This window comes from Ylistrum balloti, unplaced genomic scaffold (assembly GCF_031769215.1).
Source record: "Ylistrum balloti isolate Yb309-2 unplaced genomic scaffold, AGI_CSIRO_Ybal_v1 Utg369646, whole genome shotgun sequence".
NCBI classification, from domain to species: Eukaryota; Metazoa; Mollusca; class Bivalvia; order Pectinida; family Pectinidae; genus Ylistrum; species Ylistrum balloti.
The window spans coordinates 1,926,965-1,953,867 of record NW_026781904.1 but is presented as its reverse complement, the minus strand read 5'-3'; the positions used below and the strand labels follow the sequence as shown (position 1 = coordinate 1,953,867).

Below are 26,903 nucleotides of genomic sequence, written 5' to 3'. Positions count from 1 at the left end.
GGTATTTCAGAATTTGTGAAAATTTATCACTGCAAACTTGTATTATTGCAAAAGTCAAGAATTAGATAGCTGCGATAGAAAGTTGGGCTACAGTACTGAGTATGTCGAGCTGGTATCAAAGAGCTTCTATTAGACAGCGCTTTCTCTCTCAATCTACAATGATTTTTGTCTTGATATATGAAAATGATAATTAAGTAAGTGTTATTTGGTTGTCACAGAATTTGTTAATTAGAAAACTGTCTTTCATCTTCAGAAAATAAATTTTTATATTGATGTATGACAGTAACACTTTGCCACTTAATTTGCAAGTGTAATTAAAACACTCATTCTGTTATCCTAAGAAATTAAAATTTTGTATAATAATTTGAGCACTCACTTGTAACCTCTATCCATGTCCCACACATAACCACTTGTGTGCTTTTATATCATGTACTCCAGAGACTCCTGCTGCATTGCCTTCACAATATTTCTATAAAATCAGTCATAATCACTGTATTTGACTTGAGGGATTTGTATGGGGCTGCTATACCTGCAATCATTATTAAGTCATCGAAGGTTTTTTCACAGCTGTTTGTACTTGGGTGATTATATTGTATATAGTCAACAAAATTGGAACAAAGAGAGTAAAGTGTCAGTAGAAAATGGTCAGTAACGAATGTTTAAATATCAAACAAATTTTATTTTACCTTGTCAAAAAATAATATCTTTAAAAAGTTAGATTTAAAGAAAATGCATGAAAATATATATGATACTTTACAATTTTATTTTGAATAAAATAATGTGAAATGGCATGTAAAAAATAACTCCAAAAACTAAACAGATTTCTAACTCACAAATTAAACAAATTATATTTATTAAAAGAATTAATGGTGACTCCATATGTAGCCTCATTGTCTGCTTGCGAGTCTTGAGTTGCATCACCATACACAGAAACCCATTTACACTCGTCAAAATTGTGGTGTGCTACCTTATGTGCTACTTTATATGCTAAATAGAGTTATCTTTCTTGTATTTAGAGTACAATGATATAAAAGTAAAAGTTAGATGATGTTTGTCATGATGTTGGTAAAATTTACTGTATTGTACTGCAATAACTGCATGCCCGGTAATAAGCCCACCCATATCAATTGCTGTTCTGTTTAAATATCTAATAACTACTATTGTACTCTCATAAACCCACTTGTCCCACCAAGTTTTGAGTCTAAGGTGAGGATACACTCTGTTTTGTTTGCTTAAAGGAAGCCTCCAGAACCAAGAAAATCATTGCAGAAAGAGTTCACATTGTGGTGTTATCTGTGATGTTTTGTACTTGTGTTGTATGCTGTATTAACATTTGTAATATATGACTGTGTATGATCATTGATATGTAAATATTTGTATGATACATTAATGTATAATATTAGCATTGGAGGAAAACTTAATCTTGTTGTTATTTTATGCACTGTGTGTAATAGGTACAAGCTATCTCTTTTATCTTTTAAACATAGAATTATTGAAATTCAAGTATTATTGAGAATTGAGTATCTTTGCAATGAAGAGTTATTGAGAATAAGGTGTCTTGGAGTTGAAAAAATATTTAGAACAAGGTATCTTTGAGATAAAAAGTTACTGAGAATGAGGTGTGTATGAAATGAAAAGATATTGAGATGAGATATCTTTGAGATGATAAGTTCTAGAGAACAAAGTATATACATCAGGGCTCTTCCTAGTTATCCTCAGTATATATCTACATCAGGTCTCTTCCTAGTTGTCCTCGGTATATATCTACATCAGGGCTCTTCCTGGTTGTCCTCAGTATATATCTACATCAGGGCTCTTCCTAGTTGTCCTCAGTATATATCTACATCAGGGCTCTTCCTAGTTATCCTCAGTATATATCTACATCAGGGCTCTTCCTAGTTGTCCTCAGTATATATCTACATCAGGGCTCTTCCTAGTTGTCCTTGTTATATATCTACATCAGGGCTCTTCCTAGTTGTCCTCAGTATATATCTACATCAGGGCTCTTCCTAGTTATCCTCAGTATATATCTACATCAGGGCTCTTCCTAGTTATCCTCAGTATATATCTACATCAGGGCTCTTCCTAGTTATCCTCAGTATATATCTACATCAGGGCTCTTCCTAGTTATCCTCAGTATATATCTACATCAGGGCTCTTCCTAGTTGTCCTCAGTATATATCTACATCAGGGCTCTTCCTAGTTATCCTCAGTATATATCTACATCAGGGCTCTTCCTAGTTATCCTCAGTATATATCTACATCAGGGCTCTTCCTAGTTGTCCTTGGTATATATCTACATCAGGGCTCTTCCTAGTTGTCCTCAGTATATATCTACATCAGGGCTCTTCCTAGTTATCCTCAGTATATATCTACATCAGGGCTCTTCCTAGTTATCCTCAGTATATATCTACATCAGGGCTCTTCCTAGTTGTCCTTGTTATATATCTACATCAGGGCTCTTCCTAGTTATCCTCAGTATATATCTACATCAGGGCTCTTCCTCAGTATATATCTACATCAGGGCTCTTCCTAGTTGTCCTCAGTATATATCTACATCAGGGCTCTTCCTAGTTGTCCTTGGTATATATCTACATCAGGGCTCTTCCTAGTTGTCCTCAGTATATATCTACATCAGGGCTCTTCCTAGTTGTCCTTGGTATATATCTACATCAGGGCTCTTCCTAGTTGTCCTTGGTATATATCTACATCAGGGCTCTTCCTAGTTGTCCTTGGTATATATCTACATCAGGGCTCTTCCTAGTTGTCCTTGGTATATATCTACATCAGGGCTCTTCCTAGTTGTCCTCAGTATATATCTACATCAGGGCTCTTCCTAGTTGTCCTTGGTATATATCTACATCAGGGCTCTTCCTAGTTGTCCTTGGTATATATCTACATCAGGGCTCTTCCTAGTTGTCCTTGGTATATATCTACATCAGGGCTCTTCCTAGTTGTCCTTGGTATATATCTACATCAGGGCTCTTCCTAGTTGTCCTTGGTATATATCTACATCAGGGCTCTTCCTAGTTGTCCTCAGTATATATCTACATCAGGGCTCTTCCTAGTTATCCTCAGTATATATCTACATCAGGGCTCTTCCTAGTTGTCCTTGGTATATATCTACATCAGGGCTCTTCCTAGTTGTCCTTGGTATATATCTACATCAGGGCTCTTCCTAGTTGTCCTCAGTATATATCTACATCAGGGCTCTTCCTAGTTGTCCTCAGTATATATCTACATCAGGGCTCTTCCTAGTTGTCCTCAGTATATATCTACATCAGGGCTCTTCCTGGTTATCCTCAGTATATATCTACATCAGGGCTCTTCCTAGTTGTCCTCGGTATATATCTACATCAGGGCTCTTCCTAGTTGTCCTCAGTATATATCTACATCAGGGCTCTTATATATCTACATCAGGGCCTAGTATATATATCTACATCAGGGCTCTTCCTAGTTATCCTCAGTATATATCTACATCAGGGCTCTTCCTAGTTGTCCTCAGTATATATCTACATCAGGGCTCTTCCTAGTTATCCTCAGTATATATCTACATCAGGGCTCTTCCTACTTATCCTCAGTATATATCTACATCAGGGCTCTTCCTAGTTGTCCTCAGTATATATCTACATCAGGGCTCTTCCTAGTTATCCTCAGTATATATCTACATCAGGGCTCTTCCTAGTTGTCCTCAGTATATATCTACATCAGGGCTCTTCCTAGTTATCCTCAGTATATATCTACATCAGGGCTCTTCCTAGTTGTCCTCAGTATATATCTACATCAGGGCTCTTCCTAGTTGTCCTCAGTATATATCTACATCAGGGCTATATATATATATCTACATCAGGGCTCTTCCTAGTTGTCCTATATATCTCAGTATATATCCTCAGGGCTCTTCCTAGTTATCCTCATATATATCTACATCAGGGCTCTTCCTAGTTGTCCTCAGTATATATCTACATCAGGGCTCTTCCTAGTTGTCCTCAGTATATATCTACATCAGGGCTCTTCCTAGTTGTCCTCAGTATATATCTACATCAGGGCTCTTCTTTGTCCTCAGTATATATCTACATCAGTTGTCCTCAGTATATATCTACATCAGGGCTCTTCCTAGTTGTCCTCAGTATATATCTACATCAGGGCTCTTCCTAGTATATATCTACATCAGGGCTCTTCCTAGTTGTCCTCAGTATATATCTACATCAGGGCTCTTCCTAGTTGTCCTCAGTATATATCTACATAGGGCTCTTCCTAGTTGTCCTCAGTATATATCTACATCAGGGCTCTTCCTAGTGGTCCTCAGTATATATCTACATCAGGGCTCTTCCTAATTATCCTCAGTATATATCTACATCAGGGCTCTTCCTAGTTGTCCTCAGTATATATCTACATCAGGGCTCTTCCTAGTTGTCCTCAGTATATATCTACATCAGGGCTCTTCCTAGTTGTCCTCAGTATATATCTACATCAGGGCTCTTCCTAGTTGTCCTCAGTATATATCTACATCAGGGCTCTTCCTAGTTATCCTCAGTATATATCTACATCAGGGCTCTTCCTAGTTGTCCTCGGTATATATCTACATCAGGGTTCTTCCTAGTTGTCCTCAGTATATATCTACATCAGGGCTCTTCCTAGTTATCCTCAGTATATATCTACATCAGGGCTCTTCCTAGTTGTATATATCTTGTATATCTACATCAGGGCTATATATATATCTACATCAGGGCTCTTCCTAGTTGTCCTCAGTATATATCTACATCAGGGCTCTTCCTAGTTGTCCTCAGTATATATCTACATCAGGGCTCCCTCTAGTTGTCCTCAGTATATATCTACATCAGGGCTCTTCCTAGTTGTCCTCAGTATATATCTACATCAGGGCTCTTCCTAGTTGTCCTCAGTATATATCTACATCAGGGCTCTTCCTAGTTGTCCTCAGTATATATCTACATCAGGGCTCTTCCTAGTTGTCCTCAGTATATATATCTACATCAGGGCTCTTCCTAGTTGTCCTCAGTATATATCTACATCAGGGCTCTTCCTAGTTGTCCTTGTTATATATCTACATCAGGGCTCTACATCAGGGCTCTTCCTAGTTGTCCTTGTTATATATCTACATCAGGGCTCTTCCTAGTTGTCCTCAGTATATATCTACATCAGGGCTCTTCCTAGTTGTCCTCAGTATATATCTACATCAGGGCTCTTCCTACATCAGGGCTCTTCCTAGTTGTCCTTGTATATATCTACATCAGGGCTCTTCCTAGTTGTCCTCAGTATATATCTACATCAGGGCTCTTCCTAGTTGTCCTCAGTATATATCTACATCAGGGCTCTTCCTAGTTGTCCTCAGTATATATCTACATCAGGGCTCTTCCTAGTTGTCCTCAGTATATATCTACATCAGGGCTCTTCCTAGTTGTCCTTGGTATATATCTACATCAGGGCTCTTCCTAGTTGTTCTCAGTATATATCTACATCAGGGCTCTTCCTAGTTGTCCTTGGTATATATCTACATCAGGGCACTTCCTAGTTGTCCTCGGTATATATCTACATAGGGCTCTTCCTAGTTGTTCTCAGTATATATCTACATCAGGGCTCTTCCTAGTTGTCCTCAGTATATATCTACATCAGGGCTCTTCCTAGTTGTCCTCGGTATATATCTACATCAGGGCTCTTCCTAGTTGTCCTCAGTATATATCTACATCAGGGCTCTTCCTAGTTGTCCTTGGTATATATCTACATCAGGGCTCTTCCTAGTTGTCCTCAGTATATATCTACATCAGGGCTCTTCCTAGTGGTCCTTTGTATATATCTACATTAGGGCTCCCTCTAGTGGTCCTTGGTACATATCTATATTAGGGCTCCCTCTTGTGGTCCTTGGTATATATCTACATCAGGGCTCCCTCTAGTGGTCCTTTGTATATATCTACATTAGGGCTTCCTCTAGTGGTCCTTGGTATACATCTACCTCAGGGCTCCCTTTAATGGTACCCTGTCTATACCTACATTACAGTGTTGTCTAGTGTGTTTGCCTGTAGTCCTGCTATGTAGTGGTAACATTGATATATTGTACAGATTTCAGTGTGGATTGGTGGGCCCTAGGAGTACTGATGTTTGAGATGCTGGCGGGCAGGTCTCCGTTCGATGTGGTAGGAGCAGCAGACAATCCTGATCAGAACACTGAAGACTACCTCTTCCAAGGTAAGTACAAGTTACCTCCCTTTTATTTTCTGCCAAATAATACTAATTATCTCACTTGCACTTCAAAGTAAATGCAGTTTTTAAGTCTGGTCTTTGCATGTTTAACTTAAATTTGAATAAAAAATATGCAAGTTGGCTTGTTACAAGATTTACTTTTCCTTATAAATTTTAATTTTCTGGCAGTTACATGCATGATGGTTCAGCATCAGGAAATGGAATAGCTGTTTGTAAATAAATCACCAGAATACGATGTTTTCAGATTTATTTTAAAAATTAACTGCTTGGTATAATGACCATCTAAGTATAATCAGAATACACTAAGTGCTGGTTTCTCTTCCAGTTATCTTGGAGAAAACTATAAGAATTCCAAGATCTTTATCTGTGAAAGCAGCATCCATATTAAAGGGATTTCTCAACAAGGTAAAGTAGCCCTGCTTCCGACTTTTATAAACTATACACCACAACAATCCAGTCTGCTGTTTCGTTTCCGAGATTTGATCGTGTTCAATGTTTAAAATTCTTGGGAGATTATTGTATCTGCAGGTATTCACATATATTTCTAACTACTTTGAAGTTAAATAATCTTGATATTTCTCTAGACAGAACCTTATGAAGTGCCCAGATTACTGTATAACCCTTGTAAAAGATTCTTGAAATTAATCATTTCATGTTCATAAATACTTTTTTATTAAGGGGACTAAATTAGACTATATTAATGTAACATATGCAACACGAATCACCTTGACCTTTCACCACACAGAGCCCTGTGGAGCGCCTCGGCTGCCATCCCCAGACGGGTTTCTCTGATATTCAGTCACACCCATTTTACCGCTCTATAAGCTGGGAGTCACTGGAGCAGAAACAGATTCCTCCTCCATACAAACCCCAGCTGAAGTCAGACCGTGATCTTGAGCACTTCGACCCTGCATTTACAGATGAGCCAGTCCGCCTCACACCTGACGACCCGTAAGTCTTTAACAACTGCTGTTACTCTGTAGTTTGTGTTGACCGAGGACCATATGGAAGATTAGCCGTTGGCTAAATATGTAATCCTCAGAAAATAAAGTTGTTTATTATTATTATTGACCAAACGATGGCCCAAAATCACAACGTAGCTGTTTATAAGCGATCTGCATCGATATTCACATTAACATGAACAATTCCTTAGCTCAATATCTCAAAAAATGAAATTTTATTTACAAACAAATTTGAATTAAATTAAGGTCATAGGAAATTGAAGTGGTTTTAATTCTCAAGAATTAACGAGAACTCCTAAAATACAGTATCTTGAGACTGACATGAGATTTGTACACACCTTCTCATAGTTACCTCTTCAAATAACAGGTTTTTTCATTTAACCATATGTTCTAAAGGAAGGAATGATAGAATTTTGGTGTTTTATCCATGTGAAATATAAAAGATTGTACAGCCATAGACTTGAAAATTGAATATGGGTCAGCAATAAATTTGTTATCTTCTTTTATTTAGTAAATACCAATGACTAAAACGTTAATGATTTTGAGCACCTTACCAAACCTCTGTATTAAACCTAATCTTCAGATATATTGTTTATCTTGTAGGAAAGTCATTGACAAGATTGATCAGTCTGAGTTTGATGGTTTTGAGTATGTAAACCCACTGCTTATGTCTATGGAGGATTGCGTGTAATGGTTCTCACGATGACTCTCATAGCTTAGTGCTTGACTACAGCATGATGTTACCCAAGTTTAATGGAGGACCGAAGAAGTCGGGGATGTTCTGGTTTATTGAAGGATGGCGAATCCCAGGACAGATAACATCGACCTCATAAAAACTTATCAATGTATCAGCAAATTGCCTCTAGTACTGTTGCCAAAATTTCATCTACTTCAATTATGCTTCTTATATGTATTTGATTTGGTCGTGATGTCAGGAAATTTGTTTTCTGTAGCGACAGAAATAAGCACATCAAGATCAAGATGATTAGGAGTTGATTATTGCACAGACTTTCTCTGAGCGTTCTTGGCCTTCAGCAGTGATATACTTACATGTTTCCATTGCAGTTTAAAAGCATTACTGTAAACCACTTAGATTTTGCAAATACTTTATTTTGCAAACTTACCTGTTCAGACATATTTGGGAATACATAGTTTCACAAATGCTGATCTAGAATTGACTTTAAATTCGCAAGTAATGAGTTCATAGAGACTTGGACTCTACAGACTCCGATGTTGATAACAGGATCAACATGAGTTGTTTTCCTACAAATAATCGTGAGGGATTTGAAATCATGATTGATTCTCCCTCACATATTGACACGAAAATAAATCCTATGTGAAATGTAAGTGATTTACAGTATGATATTTACACTTGCTGAAAACAGTCAATGACATAAGTGATTAATATTTTATCAAAATATATTGTAGTATACTTAGGTTAAGGTCATAATGTCAGGGTCAAGGTTACAGCTGCGTCAAGTGTTATCAATATTCAGTGGTAAATTATGATTATAATGAATTCCAAGGGACCCTAAATAACGAAATGTTATTTCAAATAACATAATAACAAATTACTGTTCAAACTGATGAAAATTTATTATCACCATTATATCAAAACAAACTGAGACAATAATTTTGAGAGCAACGTCCCTGACCTTGACCTAATTCTTTGGATAAACTTGACAGCAATTTCTCTAACCCACACCTTATTGTGTTACAGAGGAGGTTAGTGGTCTTGACAGCAATGTCTCCAAGCCTGATCTGATTTTGTAACAGACTTAATAAACAGACTCCATGGACAATAACTTGACAGCAATGCCTCCAACCATGACCTTATTCCATAACTCTCTATAAATGACTTTGACAGCAATGTCCTTGACTTGACCTTATTCCATAACACTCTATAAATGACTTTGACAGCAATGTCCTTGACCTTGACCTTATTCCATAACACTCTGTAAATGACTTTGACAGTAATGTCTTTGACCATGACCTTCTTTTTTATAAGATTTATTACATGACCTTGATAGTAATGATGTTGACCCTGACTTTATTCTTAAACAGACCAACAGAAATGCTGATGACTTTATTCTGCCAAAGAGCCAGGCCAACTCTGTTGACAATTACGTAAAATGTTCAAGCTTGGTTCTTGGTTTAGATCTACATCCAAAGTACATGTAGTATGAGAATGACAGAATCAAACAAAAAATTGCTGTTGTCAGGTAGTTCAAATATAGCTTTACATATATTCCTATGCAATGGAAATTTTTGAATTTGATGATCTGAAAGTTTTATTTGTGAAGGATTTTGTTCTTCAGAGACTTAATGGGATCTTCATGGTCTCCAGACTTAAAGATAACTGGCGGTCCAGATCTTATATATACAAAATACCCAGAAAAAGGAGATTTGATTAATTGAGGATGGTGTATGTTTATCACACTTCAGGTGATATAGAATAGTGTGTGTTGCCGGTGATGGTGTTGGGATATTACACCCAAACTTAAAAAGCTGATTCAGAAGCCTGGGTAGCTCTCAAATGTGTTGCTATGTGACTTTGTTGTAACATGTTGTCCATGAAGCACTGCTGTAGCTGTCATTGTCAAGATCAAAGTTAGTACGAGATTATAAGTCAAGATTAATTTCCATCTCAATCATTAGCCGATGTGGAACAAAAGTATCAGTAAAGGTGGAGATAGTTTCTACTGGCCAATATAGATTGCACACTGTGTCAATCATTATATCATCTTGAAATTTACAATGCATTTAATGTATATGGATATCAAACATTTTACTTATCATTAACACATTAACTAGCTGTAGGACCAGACTGTGTATAAGGGGAACAAATACCTCAGGTTTAAGAACACCTTGTGTCCGAAGTGTAACCATTTGTTGTTATCCTGAACATACCATATCAGCTCTGTTGTCATAACAACACATTATTTAAAGTCTTTTACCATGGTAACCTATAACTTCTACTCTGTTACCAAGGTGACAAGTAACCATGAACCCATAAACATAGTACATTATTCAGTGTTATTTGATAACTGTGTTGTTGGCATTTCTTCCAGAGCCTGTATACTTGTCCTCCACTTCCTTGCCAACACACCGACGTTGGGTTCCTTTGTTCTTGCCTTATAATCTGTATTTATATGTGTTTCTACGCATCATAGACATTTGATAACTGGTTAGTGTAATAGGTATATACTACAATATTTATGTTAAAAATTCCAAAGTTCATTCCAAACTTAACTAGTCAAACAGTAATCAAAAATAAGAGGCTGTAATGTAGACTCTACATATAGACTCTACATACAGAAGCCTGTGTACACTGTAGACATAGACTCTACATACAGAAGCCTATGTACACTGTAGATATAGACTCTACATACAGAAGCCTGGGTACACTGTAGACATAGGCTCTACATACAGAAGTCTGGGTACACTGTAGATATAGACTCTACATACAGAAGTCTGGGTACACTGTAGACATAGACTCTACATACAGAAGTCTGGGTACACTGTAGACATAGACTCTACATACAGAAGCCTAGGTACACTGTAGACATAGACTCTACATACAGAAGTCTGGGTACACTGTAGAAGTAGACTCTACATACAGATGTCTGGGTACACTGTAGATATAGACTCTACATACAGAAGTCTGTGCACACTGTAGACATAGACTCTACATACAGAAGCCTGGATACACTGTAGATATAGACTACATACAGAAGCCAGGGTACACTGTAGATATAGACTACATACATTAGCTAGTGTACACTTTGATGTAGACTGTAGAACTCACTCTAGCAAAGATACTTGGTCTGTCAAGACTCAGGTTTTCAGGCTTTGTTAATGGAGACAGTGGGTCTTTGATAGAGAGAGTTTGACATAAAACTTAAATGAATTGTACATTAATATTGACCTTTAACTAGGTATGCTACTCTGGACCACTTTGCTGGGTCTGTGAAGTAGTTCTCACCTGTTCTTAACGACACCAGTCATTGTTTACCCTGTTCAGAAATTTTTGTATAGATTTTGTTCTTATTGCTTGATGATACTTGATGATACTTGACGCTATCGAGTAGTTGAGCCTGATAGACATTTTCACACTCTGACAAATTGATACTATTATTATCGAGTAGTTTTGTCTGATGTGCAATCATAACATTCAGCATTCCTCATGCATAAAACACTTATTCCATTGAATATTCATGAGCCTAATTATAATATTTGCATAATTTGTATATTTGTTTAAACAAAAATGGAAGAATCCCATCTTTGTTTGATAATTTAGAATTTTACTTATTGTGTCCAACTTGTACAAAGACTATTTTTGCCTGTATTTGTTCTCTGTTATAAGATCAAGCCTAATTTGTGTTTGCATATCAACAATAATTTAGAATTTATAACTTTTTTTGTATTAATTACTGTATGTTAAACGAGGTTGTGATTTATGTATCAGATTGTATTATATTATGTATCCCTTTGTAGGTCTATCTACAGACACTTCAGTAAGTCCTCTCTGTTAGATCTGTTCAATTTTCTCAAATTTGCATATGTTTTGTTATCGTCATATTCACTTTGAAATTTACATGTTGATCATTCGTTATCATTCGTGAATTCTTCGTGTGATTTAGGTGGTTTTGATATTCTATAATTAGATATTAATTCTATAATTAATATCTAGGAATATTACTATGGTATATGCATTTCTATTTTATCACAAAACTTAAGCGTTAATTATGTCTTAGAATAAAAAATAAAATAAAGCTGGATTAGGAGTACACCTTGAAGAACACCTCTAGGAGCAGTGATAAACAGTAGGTTACCATGGTATCCACTGTTACATCTTATTTAATGAATAATAATAATAATAATAATCAAGAAATTGTCCTGTGATGTCATCGTTCAGATTTTAAACAATACTGAGGATTAGTAAAATATTTTGACAATTATATTGAAAATTTGACAGGGCCTATCTGTAATTACTGTGAACCGTGCTGTATGATGTAATAATGCTCTTGTCATATTGTGATGATTTTACTTAAGATTGTACAGGGACCAGTGCTGTAATTTACAGTAACTGTGCTGTAACTTTGTGGTGCTTTGCGTTGTGATAAATCAGTACAAGTTGTGATTAGTAAGCACTTCTATGCATTTGTATGTAGGCGCTGTTGGATGTGATACCTTGAGCACTGACTGTAGTCGTTGTTGGTGCTTTTTTGGTTAGTGCGAAAATCAATTGTTTATTGAAATCAGATTCTAAATCTGTTATGAATAAAATATGTAGAGCAGAGACTTTTTAAAGAAAATATTACATTTATACATCAAAAAAAAAAAATTTGTAAGTTTTTGTTTCAAGCCAAATCGAACCAGTAGATATTACACATTTTACATATGTTTTCACGTTTTATACTTCCTCACATTTCCTCATACTTATGGTTAAATGAATAGAGAATATGTATCGACCAAATAGCCTACATTTCAATGGTAGGCCATATCGTACTATAAATAGCCCAATTTTTATCCGGGGTTTCCCCTCTGAAGGGAGGCTGTATTGTGAAGTGATGTCCTGCTAACACCTTACTGAGATTTGTACACTTGTCCCTGTTATTTCTGATTGTTAAAGTATTGCCTTGTGTTATAGGTTGTGACCTTATTAAGGTGACAACCTTGACCTTTGGTGCTTTGAGTGGTTGATGGCGAGTGTAATGATCATGTATGCATCTTTGTGAAGTTGCTGAATTGTTCAAGCTCAAGATGATGAGACTCACATTTTTCTATTGTTTCACTTTGAATTTGGGATTTGTTCTCCAATTTTTTATCTGTAGTATTCGTTTGATTTGGACAGTAATGTAGAAACAACCACAGGGATTGTGCACAAATTCCCGACTCACAGTCCATATATAACGTGGATTGTGGGTAGGGAATTCATGGCAAATCCCGGTGGAAACAACCACATTTACTAAATTGAAGGTTGTGATCCATCAGGCCATGTTGTATCCTATTTGTAACTTATATCTAAATATCCCAAAGTGGACGATGATTTCTTGGGATAGATTCGGAGGGAATTGTCGAACAAATTACATAAAATCTCATTTTTTTTTGTACCTGTGCACAATATACAAATGGCAAAGTATAGAATTCTAAATATAAGATTTCCTGTCTGTTTTACATATTATTTACACAAAAAAATATTATTTAAAACTTTTTACATCAAAGGAAAATGTGATTTTGTTACAAATAATATAAATGTATAAGATGTTTTAACTATTATACTTTAATTACCAAAACTTACCTGGATAGGGATGACTTTAGGCCCTCCACTGATAGAATAATTGATGTCATGATGGATTGTACAGGTGTAAAACTTTGAACACTAGTAATGCCTGAATAGTTTAGCTCGTAAAATTCACTTCAGAATGAAAATTGGACAATTCTTCGGCAGTGAACAGATTAATTTTAGCAATATTCCGAACGTCAATATATTAAATTGTGGAAACAAATATCCAACATCATTTTCCTATTTCAGTACTGTCCTACTGAACAAATTTATGAATATTCATTGACATCCTTACTTTTGATCCTTGATGACAATTGTGGAAGTTTGAATCTGAAAATAAAACTTAGGGGATCGCGTATCCATGCTTGGATACTTAAGGGATGACAAGCAGTTTGCCATTTAATTTCTACTATTACACCAGTATCTTCAGCTTATCATATATCTATTCAATTTTTCAAAAGTCACATGTCTTTAAGTAAAAAATTATATACTACTATATGTTACTCATTTTTAGGTTTTAGAAATATTTTTATCAAAACTTAAAGTGGCAGTATTTAAAGATGTGCTGTAGAAATTAATCGACAATCAGGTTTCGGGGCTAAATGTAACATATATGAATTGTATGGAAACAAAAAGAGTAATATTTCAACACCCGAGTATTATGTGGCTCCACTAATCACCAGAGTAGACAATGATTATAAAAATGTCATATAACAAACTATCAATATTATTATGCCACATGTTGTTAAAGTGTCCATGAAGAAAGAAGGCATTCTATGATCAAATATAGGACCAGATCTCTAACATCACAGGATTATAATTTACAAATGCAGAAAACCTACTATTACAGTAACTATACTTTCGTTTTACTAATACATTGTACATCCTTAGTATTAACTGGTACTGACACAAATGTTTGTCCTACAGGTTACAGTGTCAAGGGATGCTGAGATCATCTGTTAACTCTACCGATTCTTAGGTCTACCGTAACAGACCATAGACTGGTCTTGAAACTTAGGTCTCCTTTAATAGACCATGGACTGGTCTCCAGTCTTAGGTCTACTGTAATAGACCATGGTCTGGTCTCCAACCATTGGTCTACTTTAATAGACCATGGACTGGTCTCCAGTCTTAGGTCTACTGTAATAGACCATGGACTCCAGTCTTCGGTCTACTGTAATAGACTATGGACTGGTCTCCAGCCTTAGGTCTATTGTAATAGACTGGTCTCCAGTCTTCGGTCTACTGTAACAGACCATGGACTGGTCCCCAGCCTTAGGTCTACTGTAATAGACTATGGACTGGTCTCCAGCCTTAGGTCTACTGTAATAGGCCATGGACTGGTCTCCAGCCTTAGGTCTACTGTAATAGGCCATGGACTGGTCTCCAGCCTCAGGTCTACTGTAATAGGCCATGGACTGGTCTCCAGCCTTAGGTCTACTGTAATAGGCCATGGACTGGTCTTCAGCCTTGGGTCTACTGTAATAGACCATGGACTGGTCTCCAGCCTTGGGTCTACTGTAATAGACCATTGACTGGTCTCCAGCCTCAGGTCTACTGTAACAGACCATGGACTGGTCTCCAGCCTCAGGTCTACTGTAACAGACCATGGACTGGTCTCCAGCCTCAGGTCTACTGTAACAGACCATGGACTGGTCTCCAGCCTCAGGTCTACTGTAATAGACCATGGACTGGTCTCCAGCCTCAGGTCTACTGTAATAGGCCATGGACTGGTCTCCAGCCTCAGGTCTACTGTAATAGACCATGGACTGGTCTCCAGCCTCAGGTCTACTGTAATAGACCATGGACTGGTCTCCAGCCTTAGGTCTACTGTAATAGACCATGGACTGGTCTCCAGCCTTAGGTAATAGACCATGGACTGGTCTCCAGCCTTAGGTCTACTGTAATAGTCCATGGACTGGTCTCCAGCCTTAGGTCTACTGTAATAGACCATGGACTGGTCTCCAGCCTCAGGTCTACTGTAATAGACCATGGACTGGTCTCCAGCCTTAGGTTTACTGTAATAGACCATGGACTGGTCTCCAGCCTTAGGTAATAGACCATGGACTGGTCTCCAGCCTTAGGTCTACTGTAACAGACCATGGACTGGTGTCCAGCCTCAGATCTACTGTAATAGACCATGGACTGGTCTCCAGCCTCAGGTCTACTGTAACAGACCATGGACTGGCCTCCAGCCTTAGGTCTACTGTAATAGACCATAGACTGGTCTCCAGCCTTAGGTCTACTGTAATAGACCATGGACTGGTCTCCAGCCTTCTTAATTCATTCAGTTGTCTTAATTCACAACATTATTTACATGTATTCACTCTTGTTAAAGAAAGCTTGCTGAATGTCTGTAATAGATGGTATGGAATAAAAATCTGACACCAGACATTTGTCTTCTGTTATAAACTGACACCACACCTGTCTATGTTATAATCTGACACTAAAACCTGTCATATGTTATAAACTGACATCAGACCTGTCATATGTTATAAACTGACACCAGACCTGTCATATGTTATAAACTGACACCAAACCTGTCATATGTCATATGTCAAACCAGACCAGTCTATATTATAATCTGACACTAGACCTGTCAAATGTTATAATCTGACACAAGGTCTGTCTATGTTATAATCTGACACAAGGTCTGTCTATGTTATAATCTGACACCATACCTATCTATGTTATAATTCGTCACCTGACATCTGTCAAAGTGTAAAATGACACCAGACCTGCTATATGTATTATCTGACACCAGACCTGTCTATGTTATAATCTGACACCTGACCTGTCTATGTTACAATCTGACACCATACCTATATATGTTATATCACCAGACATCTGTCAAAGTGTAAAACACCAGACCTGTCATATGTTATAATCTGACACCAGACATCTGTCTATGTTATAATCTGACACCATACCTATCTATGTTATAATCTGACACCATACCTATCTATTATGATCCATCACCAGACATCTGTCAAAGTGTAAAATGACACCAGACCTGCTATATGTATAATCTGACACCAGACCTGCTATATGTATAATCTGACACCAGACCTGTCTATGTTATAATCTGACACAAACCTGTCTATGTTATCTAACACCAGACCTGTCTATGTTATAATCTGACACCTGAGCTGTCTATGTTATAATCTGACATCAGGCCTGGCATATGTTACAATCTGACACCTGACCTGTCTTATGTTATAATCTGACACCAGACTTCTGTTTTGTTATAATCTGATACCAGACTTCTGTTTTGTTATAATCTGACACCAGACCTGTCATATGTTATAATCTGACACCTGACCTGTCATATGTTATAATCTGACACCTGACCTGTCAAATGTTATAATCTGACACCAGACCTGTCTATGTTATAATCTGACACCTAACCTGTCTATGTTATAATCTGACACCAGACCTGTCTATGTTATAATCTGACACCTAACCTGTCTATGTTATAATCTGACACAAGGTCTGTCTATGTTATAATCTGACACCATACCTGTCTATGTTATAATCTAACACCAGACCTGTCTATGTTATAATCTGACACCTGACCTGTCAAATGTTATAATCTGACACCAGACCTGTCTATGTTATAATCTGACACCAGACCTGTCTATGTTATAATCTGACACCATACCTATCTATGTTATAATCCATCACCAGACATCTGTCAAAGTGTAAAATGACACCAGACCTACTATATGTATTATCTGACACCAGGCTTCTGTTTTGTTATAATCTGACACCAGACCTGTCATATGTATAATCTGACACCAGGCTTCTGTTTTGTTATAATCTGACACCAGACTTGTCATATGTTATAATCTGACACCAGACCTGTCTATGTTATAATCTGACACCAGACCTGTCTATGTTATAATCTGACATCAGGCCTGGCATATGTTATAATCTAACACCAGACCTGTCTATGTTATAATCTAACACCAGACCTGTCTATGTTATAATCTGACACCAGACCTGTCTATGTTATAATCTAACACCAGACCTGTCTATGTTATAATCTAACACCAGACCTGTCTATGTTATAATCTGACATCAGGCCTGGCATATGTTACAATCTGACCTGACCTGTCTTATGTTATAATCTGACACCAGACTTCTGTTTTGTTATAATCTGACACCTGACCTGTCTTATGTTATAATCTGACACCAGACTTCTGTTTTGTTATAATCTGACACCAGACTTCTGTTTTATATTGTAATCTGACACCAGGCCTGTCAAATGTTATAATCTGACTCCAGACCTGTCTATGTTATAATCTGACACCTGAACTGTCTATGTTACAATCTGATACCATACCTGTCTTATATTACAATCTGACACCAGACTTGTCTATGTTATAATCTGACACCTGACCTGTCAAATGTTATAATCTGACACCAGACGTCTGCCTTATGTTATAATCTGACACCAGACCTGTCAAATGTTATAATCTGACACCAGACGTCTGCCTTATGTTATAATCTGACACCAGACTTCTGTTTTGTTATAATCTGACACCAGACCTCTACCAAACTTGCGTTAAAGGCTAAATCCTTTTGGTTATTCCATCCACTGATTAACAAAATCTTTTTGCATAATGCACCTATATTTAAGAAGTAGATTTATCAGCTGATAATTTTGGAAACGACTATACAGGTACTTCATGAAAGTATCCATACATGATGTAGCTGCTAACCCTGTAACTTGCAACTGGAAATTGGGAAACAATTAGCGCCCTGTGTCTCATTAAAGAAGACGTAACTGACTGTGGACCTATTTTTGCAGATTGGAGATGGTTTTCTGACGTCTCCGGATAAGGAGACATCAGAGGGTCCAGATGGGTTTTCTTCCGTGTCATCTACAAAGGAGACATTGAAGGGACAAAATTTGGTCTGTTGCACTCCTTTGCATCCTCGATATTACAAGGGTTACGATCAATTTGGCTCTCAGCACCCCTGGAACATGTCATGGCATTATTTAAGGTACAAGGGAAGTAATTATTTTAAAAATTACGAAGAGCGACACCCAACATCAAGACAATTGAAACATATCGGTATGCGACTTTGAGATTCATTTGATGTACATCAAAGGACCAGACTATACAATACAACAATACAATACGCTTTATTTTGTGTCGTATATGATAAACAAAGTCAACATTAGCTCAGAGGAGCTATTATTACGACAAAACATATCAATATAAAAGGAAAAAAAACAAAATGTGAAACATACGTGTATGGACATAAAACATGCACAGAGTAGTAACTCGAGATATTAATTACGGGATTTCCATTGATTAAAATGTACATAAAGATACAGCATATTTAAGTTATGAAAGCACTAATGGTTATAAATTAAAATGGCCCAGAGGTCTGGTAAGTTGGGCCAGTATAGTCCCCACAAACCAGGTCCCTAGTCCATAAAAAATATATAGAAACAAACAGTAAGAAATAAACATTGGCAACATAGACTAGTTTTTCATTTGGTCCCCAAGTTTTTGCATACGGGATATGCAGCAACTCCATAATTAAATAAATTTCAAATATCAGATAATTTATTTGGCTTGATACATTGTATAAATTGTGGAAGAAGGCAATGACAAGTTGTCAACAGTCAAAGGTATACATGTATACGATACTGCAAACAAATGTTCTATACTAAATTCGTTTACCGTTCGTCAGCATGATGTATTGACAAATATAGATTTAAATCAACACACATACTCACTGGCAACTAATTTTGTAATATCGTCCCACAGCGTAGTTTAAAAAACGCTGACGAATACATTTTAGCGTTATCGTGTAAATTCACAAATTACCGACTGGAACTGGAGAATTTTGTTTGAATTTGTTAATAAAATATATAAATAGACATGTTTGCATTATAAGCTTTTCATGTCCTTTTGGTTTGCTTCTATGTTCAATAACAATCGGTTGTTACGACGGAAATAGGCCTACTGGCCCCACTTGTATAAAACATCTCAACTTAAGACTTCCTCAATTCGAAATTTTCCTCTGCTGATATCTCCTCAAAAACGGCTTGTATAAAATTTTCTCAAGGAACAGGAGGAAGTCCTCGGCTAGGATGTCCTGAAATTCCTTGAGGAATTTTCATACCAGATGTTTTCAAGGAGATATCAGCTGAGGAAAATCTTGACTTGAGGAAATCTCAAGTTGAGATGTTTTATACAAGTGGGACCAGAAATGTTACAACGATAACAACCATGAGTGTTTCTACCACACACGACCAGACGACACTATAAACAGGGAATTCAACGGTACAGGTATGGGTGTTTTTAGAACGGGATTTCCATGCTGCGGGAGACGCATATATTCAGACGGGTATTCCCGAGGTATACTGAACGGCGCATTATACACACTTGGGGGCGCTTTCACGTAATCCGGTTGGACCACTATACACGAAGCATATGTACTGGATCTTTTACCCGATATATGCAACGTTTTAAAATACACTGTACCGTAATTTCCTGTCAAGCAATAAAATAATGAACTGAAATTAAGAGAGAATCCATTCCACTCACACTTAATCGCAAAATGTATCCGGGAATATTTAAGTGCACTGATCATACTTTATGGTAAAATTATGAAAATTGATTAGATTCAGCAAGTTAGATTCGAACAGGTACGTTTGGACCCCTCAATCTGCATGACTAAATATTCCGCAGTCCAGCCTCGGTCCCGGTCTGTACCCGGCGTTTTTCTTTCAGGTTGAACGGATCCAATCGTTTCAACCGCAAACACAAAAGCGACCTAGCACAATTCTGTCGCCTTGTATTGATATGAAAACTTTATTGGCAGAAATGGGTCAAGTATTTAAAGAGATATAATGTATTCATAGGGAAACATCGAGGTAATTACAGAATTACATTCACGAGAGCGGAAATTTATATCAACAATCAATCAATTGTTACAGTAGACCTAAGGCTGGATACTCGCTAAGTAAGAAATGTGAGACAAGCTGTATAACTGGTTTGTAAGGAACGCGGAATATGGTCTTATTAGCAAAAGTATAATTTATTAGAATAGAAAATGTACGGCGTGGGAAACCAAGTGCAGCCATTTTCAATTATTTGCATTTTATATTTTGCTTGATTTAATCAAAGCGGTGAGTTATTGCTTGCGCATGAATATATTGTTGTTTTAGGTTTGAATGTATGTCAGTGTTAAAGAGATATGACATTACACGACAAGGCAAAGTATGCTAAGCTTACACTGGAAACAGCGATTATTGTTAACAAAAATTGTTACTGAATTTTGTCATTTTCGTTGAATAAAATGTGTTGGTGTGAATAGAAAAGATATTTCTGATTAGCTTAAAATCCGACATCTTCAGGCTTCGCCCCAGTACCCTCTTTTGAAAGCACTCACTCCTAAAAAACAATTGCTACACCACTGACCACTGTTGTGTAAATGATTGAAACTAAACGTGTTGTTTTCGATAGGTCTGGGTGTTTTTTCTAACATCTTAATAACGCATAAATATAACCAATAAGCAAGCAAGACCAATTATTGCCACCCCCCACCCCCCCTCCGATTATGTTTGGCCTCTATGTATCATTTAAGGAAACGGGAGTTATCAGTGTCGTATTTTATTTTATATAGATATGGTGCTTAAACAACAAATATCTGTACCAAAAACTTCAAAATCTTACAAATTAATCGTGGCCATTGACACAATTCAGTTGATGACTCACTTATATCAATTTAATTAAAATCAAAGCATCGCTATATTCAATATAGCAAAGACATAGGAAAAAATCGTTAAAGTCTAACATAGTATAACATGTTTGGTAATGTATCCTTGAACTTAAACAGAAGTGTCTCGTGACTACCTCGAATTAATAATTCGTGATTAAGATTATACTACTGTTCTTTACAATTGATACAAACAATAGTGGTATTTAGTAGATAAAGTATTATAAGTAGCATTTTAATAACAATCATATTTAGGATTTAACTACATTACACGATTATCATAAGCAGGCTTGCTTCTTCGCGGAATTTCCACTGTTTGCCACAAGGTGATTTCTCAACGAGAATCCCTAGGGTGTTTTCTATCGTGAATACCAATTGACGTAGCAGAATTAGATCTTCATAAGTGTCATACATTCTGTCTATCGATTGGCTGACATTATCTAGCGAAAGAGTTCACCCCAATACGGGGTCAAATACCGGTATGTGTTATTTGGGTGTATCCAGGGTACGCTGGCAATCACACTAGCCTATTTCTGGTCCTTTCCACACACTACCATTAGTAGGTGTTCCCAATATAGACTGTGTATATATAAACCTTCGCCCCGACAAAGACGGACCAACTCGGTGAGCAGTGTAACAGTGTGTTCTTAAATACTACACTCAATCAGTGTTGATCATGACTGCTGTTAAAAAGGGTGACTTGACAGAGATCAAAAGTTTAGCAAATCCTCCGCAACTCGTCAAAGATGTTCTAAGTGCAACGATGACACTTCTTCAGGAAGAGAATGTAGAGGTATAGATGATATTACATATATAGAATAAACATCTAACTCGATAGAAATATTAAGTGGTATGTGTTGTATAAACATGTCAAAATAGGGGTCATAAAGATTATGTCTGTTTTGCAGAGAAAAGCTTCAGTCTTTGTCTTCAGTTATGATATCCTTCAATTATTTATTTTTGTTCTTAATTCACGAAATCATATGTCCACGCAGTTGAGAAACAGACCGTTCGGGTGGGATGGTGAGAGATGGGTGTTATGGAGTGGATCGGTGAGGGGTGAGTGTGTGGGAGGGGTGGATGTGTGGGAGGGGTGGGATGGGAGAGGAGAAGTAGGGTTTGGAGGGTAGGTGTAAGTTGTGATAGAGAGGTTGAGCTGGGTAACCATCCTTTGTATAATCAATTCTGCAACATTTAACGCAATTTGAAACCATGATATCCCTCATATACATGTTTATAAAACCATAAATATTGTTTTCTCCTGTCTAGCGAAAAATGATTCGATTTTTCCTGTTAGTTTGACCTGTGGTAAACATTTCTTGTTGTCGTACCTACGTGTACATGAATATCAACTGTATCTATCTTTTTCCTCGCGATTCATTGTGTAACCTTAGACTTAACAGTGCCATCTGTGCTGTCGTAGTTGTGTTCTTGGACAGAACATTTTTACTTTAATTGCATTGAATAGATTGTTATGGGCCTCTCATATGTTGTTCGGTGATGCAGCCACCAGAACTGTTGAAAAAAAATGTTAGACATATATTTAATTTCTTCGATAAAACCAGATGATTGTCTTATTGTCTCTGTTCTATAATATGAATCCGATATTTCATTGGTTTATACTGGGTCGGGAACTGATCATACATTTTGTAGAAGCCGACAAGAATTACCCCGAATTCTCCTCTGATTTCTATCATTTAACGGGTTTATCGTGACGTGAACAACCAGGATCATACAGAATCTCATTTAGACAGCTGGTGGCTATCTCAAAAAGGAAACACAAAACGGAAGGTCCATCGAAAAGCAATAAGGGCGAAGTTTCTTGACATCATATCATAGTCCGCAAACAACCACAAGTAGAGAGAGTGGAATATAACATTCTGGATCTTCAGCGGAGGTTACAAGGCACAACTGTCTATATTGACTGAGCTATCGCGGTCTCCTATTGACTGAGCTATCGCGGTCTCCTATTGACTGAGTTATCGCGGTCACCTATTGACTGAGTTATCGCGATCCAATATTGACTGAGCTATCGCGGTCTCCTATTGACTGAGTTATCGCGGTCTCCTATTGACTCAGTTATCGCGGTCTCCTATTGACTGAGCTATCGCGGTCTCCTATTGAATGAGTTATCGCGGTCACCTATTGACTGAGTTATCGCGATCCAATATTGACTGAGCTATCGCGGTCTCCTATTGACTAAGCTATCGCGGTCTCCTATTGACTGAGTTAACGCGGTCCTCTTATTGTCAGAGTTATCGCGGTCCTCTTATTGACTGAGCTATCGCGGTCCCATATTGATTGAGCTATCGCCGTCTCCTATTGACTGAGCTATCGCGGCCCCTATTGACTAAGCTATCGCGGTCTCCTATTAACCGAGCTATCGCGGCCCCTATTGACTGAGCTATCGCGGTCTTTTATCAACTGAGCTTTCACGGTCTGTTATAAACTGAGCTATAATAACTGATATTATTTTTGTTATTGTAGGATTTCAGATATGTTAAAAGATTCCTTGCTGACCCTTCATCATTAAAAAGATTGGAAGAAGTCGATGTTAGTGTCATTCCTCCGGAGCTAGTTGTCAAGGCACGTGGGTATATTGACGGTTTCACAGAAGACAAAGTCCGCTCTGTCAGTGCTGCTACAACGTCCTTTTTTCGCTGGGTACGTATATTAGTGTTGTTTCCCAAATCGAAACTAGTTTGTGAGAGAAGATTTTGTACACAGTCAAATCGTAAATTTTAACATTAAACCAGTTTCAATATAATAGCATTCCAAACAACACATATATCATATCAGAATATATATCTACATAATATATACGTGTATATCAACATACGGATTTGTCATCAAAGTCGTGTTGAAACTGAAGTTAGCACAATACTAAGTCCGTCCATGTATCTGCGTGTCTCTCTCTCTTCTGTTGGGTGAAACCGCGATGATTTAAACCAACGCAAACAAACAAAATCATCAGTGTGTAATAACTTCTTAATTTATTTTGTTGTCTGTAGATTCCATTTTATAATACGTTGTTCTCATACAGGAACGTGACGTTAATTACTTTGATCAAACCAGATTTTCATGGTGGTTGTCATATATGAAACAGAAGACGCTTACTCTTCTGGAACACATGGTCTTATTCTCCTTGAAGTCTCCATGTAAATCTTTTTTCTTTGTTCATAGATTGCCCTAGTTTCATCGAATCAGAGACTGGATTAAGATTCCGTTGACATATTAGTATTTTGTTTGTGATTTTGTTTATCTATCTTTTTTATCCAAATGTTGAAGTGTTCCTGTCACTTTACTCCTTAACCTCTGATCAGTCGAAGTTTAAAAGTATTTTGCCTATTTGAAATGTTTAATGCTGCATCAGATTACAGCAAAGTTGGTTATATAATTTCTTCCCGAAGTCTTAGCAAACTAAAGGAGTCTGAAGATAATCCGTGACACAATTTAACAATGATAATAATTTGTTTAAAAACATAAGATATATATTGAGATAGTAACTGCCACATTCATCTCAAGTTCTTGAGTAAATGTCTGTTCTTTTAAAGAGATAATCCGTCCAAGTTGCAAAACTTCATGCTGTTCTATACTTTTTAATAACTCATTCTAATGACTCTTAAAATTGTTGTTAGCGTCAAAATACATCTGTTGTGGTCAGTTTGGACAGGCGAAAATGGTGGGAATACTCCCAGCCAAACCGTCTAAGTATCGGGCATAGGGAAATCCGGAACTGAAAGGTCACTGGATCATATAGATTTTATTTTGTATTTGTTCATTAACATTTCTGATGGGATTACAAATTTTTTAAGCTGATTTTCTCTTGATTTTATAAATCACATAAATATTCCATTCTATTCAGCTTATTCAACGCAAACCTGTCAAGACGCATCATGGTCGAGTGAACGTTTGTAAATCGATCTTGCTAGATCTATACAGAATTTCTGCAAATTAAATATCACGTTTGTTTAAATGGTATATTGAGGAGTGCGATTTCCATAAGAATGTATGTAGATGAGTTTTTACATTATTTTTTTTCAAAAAATCTTATGAAATCACAACTTGTGTGGAATATCCCTTAAACACCTTCGTCACATCATGGATACCTGTTGTGGTTACAACACGTGGGTTGAACTCAAGGTGTAGTGTCTCCAGTGGTATAAGCAGGGCAATTAGCATATAGTGAGTGTTCTGTGGGTGCTGTTTTAGGAACAGTGGGGCTATGGGGACTGATGTAGAAATTTAACAATAATAAGTCAGTTCCATGCCAAACCTTTCTATTTTTTAATTCTACATTGTATTTTTTAATGTGTAGGTCATTTTATATATATTTCAGGTAAATGACGTACTATCTAAGGCCGGCTCTGGTGCAGGAGATCTAAGTAAGCCTGGAAACTCAAGCTGATCAATTCTGATGTGTTTCTATTATCGATACGTTCAGAAACCTGTGTCACAAAATAAAGAAACTGATACAGCTGTGTAATTCACCTTAGGAATATCTGATACAACCATAACGCTTAGTGTAATAATTTATTTTGTATTACTCTAAGCGTTACAATTGCAACTCTTAATGCAATAAAGATAAGTTTATTACATTAAACGTAACGGTCGCAACGCTTAATGTAACTATTATTACATTAGCGCCGTTATTACATTAAGCGTTGCGTCGATATCCGCTTTTTGGAATATGTGAAAACGCAGGGTAATTCTTTTCTACATTTATTCATTTTAATATTTATTTTTAGCAATATTTATCTTATATATATATAATATGCATATTTATTATTGTTTTGGACCTGTCAAACATTCTAATAATCCATAATTTGTAATTTTGAGACATGTAAATGTTTGGTTTATAAACATCTTAGCTATATCCCTTTTCAAGCCCTCTGTAGTGTAAACATTTAAAAAGGTGTTTCTCATTTAACATGTGCATTAACTTTTGGAAATTGCTGTCAATACAGACTGTCTAATTCCATAGTGTGTTCTACTTGAGAGGGGCATCGGTTTCTTTGGTTCAATTAGTGCAACTTGGATTATTTTTTGTTGTATCAAAGTTAGAATTTTGTGATCGAAATATGCTTACGACTAAAAAGACACCAGTCTAGGGAAGTGTTGAAAGCTTTGAAATGGATTTTAACAAATCAAAAATTATTTTGTGTAACGTTTTTAGGTCTATTATACCCGATAGAAGTGTTCCGGTTTTAGTTTTTTTTTTCTTTTTTTTTCTTTTTTTGCGGGGGGAGGGGGGGGGTTGAAATTGAGAGTAAAACTTGCTGACATGTTATCATATTATCTACTGTTAAAGGTTTTCGGCGCTACTATTAGTGTTAAATCATTTATTTCCATGGGATTCAGTTTTCGCGTGCTTTATTTGGACATTTGCTATCATAGATTAATACAGGTCAGTAAATCTACTTGCACTAACAGTATGTGAATTAAGAGCACTTATGATATCGATGAAAATAAACCTCCACTGAAATTAATGATTTTTACAGTATACGATGAAATGTACGTGAATATATAACTAATTTTTACAGTAAAAATGTAAAACATAAACTCAAGTAACCGTACTATATTGTATTGTCTAGTCACGTATGTATTGTATGTTAAAGCAAAACCACATTTCATACAGCAGATTTATGCATTAAATTGAATTCCATCGATAATTGTGTGCTGTTATTATTCCA

The 26,903-nt window shown here is 36.7% G+C and overlaps 3 protein-coding genes across 3 annotated transcripts in view; 2 read left to right on the top strand and 1 right to left on the bottom strand.

The window, feature by feature from the left end:
* Positions 1-8,302, top strand: part of LOC132555584 (protein kinase C iota type-like) — a 28,728-nt gene extending 20,426 nt beyond the window's left edge. Inside the window, exons 16-19 of the mRNA XM_060219932.1 lie at positions 6,076-6,201; positions 6,542-6,621; positions 6,962-7,167; positions 7,782-8,302. Coding sequence (XP_060075915.1) covers positions 6,076-6,201; positions 6,542-6,621; positions 6,962-7,167; positions 7,782-7,869 — 500 coding nt within the window. The 3' untranslated portion in view covers positions 7,870-8,302. The remainder of the gene's footprint in view (positions 1-6,075; positions 6,202-6,541; positions 6,622-6,961; positions 7,168-7,781) is intronic.
* A 6,349-nt stretch (positions 8,303-14,651) lies between these two features.
* Positions 14,652-15,311, bottom strand: LOC132555305 (uncharacterized). Its single transcript, XM_060219664.1, has one exon. The coding sequence runs from the start codon at positions 15,309-15,311 to the stop codon at positions 14,652-14,654; it is 660 nt and encodes a 219-aa protein (XP_060075647.1).
* Positions 15,312-21,886: 6,575 nt separating this feature from the next.
* Positions 21,887-25,618, top strand: LOC132555294 (dynein axonemal heavy chain 6-like). Its single transcript, XM_060219653.1, has 3 exons — positions 21,887-22,003; positions 23,698-23,874; positions 25,550-25,618. The coding sequence occupies exons 1-3, from the start codon at positions 21,887-21,889 to the stop codon at positions 25,616-25,618; spliced, it is 363 nt and encodes a 120-aa protein (XP_060075636.1).
* Positions 25,619-26,903: the final 1,285 nt, after the last annotated feature.

Bases quoted from the DNA above. Each gene is read 5' to 3' on its own strand.
- LOC132555305 (XM_060219664.1), bottom strand. From the start codon at position 15,311: ATGGTCTATTACAGTAGACCTAAGGCTGGAGACCAGTCCATGGTCTAT.
- LOC132555294 (XM_060219653.1), top strand. From the start codon at position 21,887: ATGACTGCTGTTAAAAAGGGTGACTTGACAGAGATCAAAAGTTTAGCA. The intron at 22,004-23,697 runs GTATAGATGATA...TTGTTATTGTAG, and splicing joins TTCAGGAAGAGAATGTAGAG to GATTTCAGATATGTTAAAAG. The intron at 23,875-25,549 runs GTACGTATATTA...TATATATTTCAG, and splicing joins CAACGTCCTTTTTTCGCTGG to GTAAATGACGTACTATCTAA.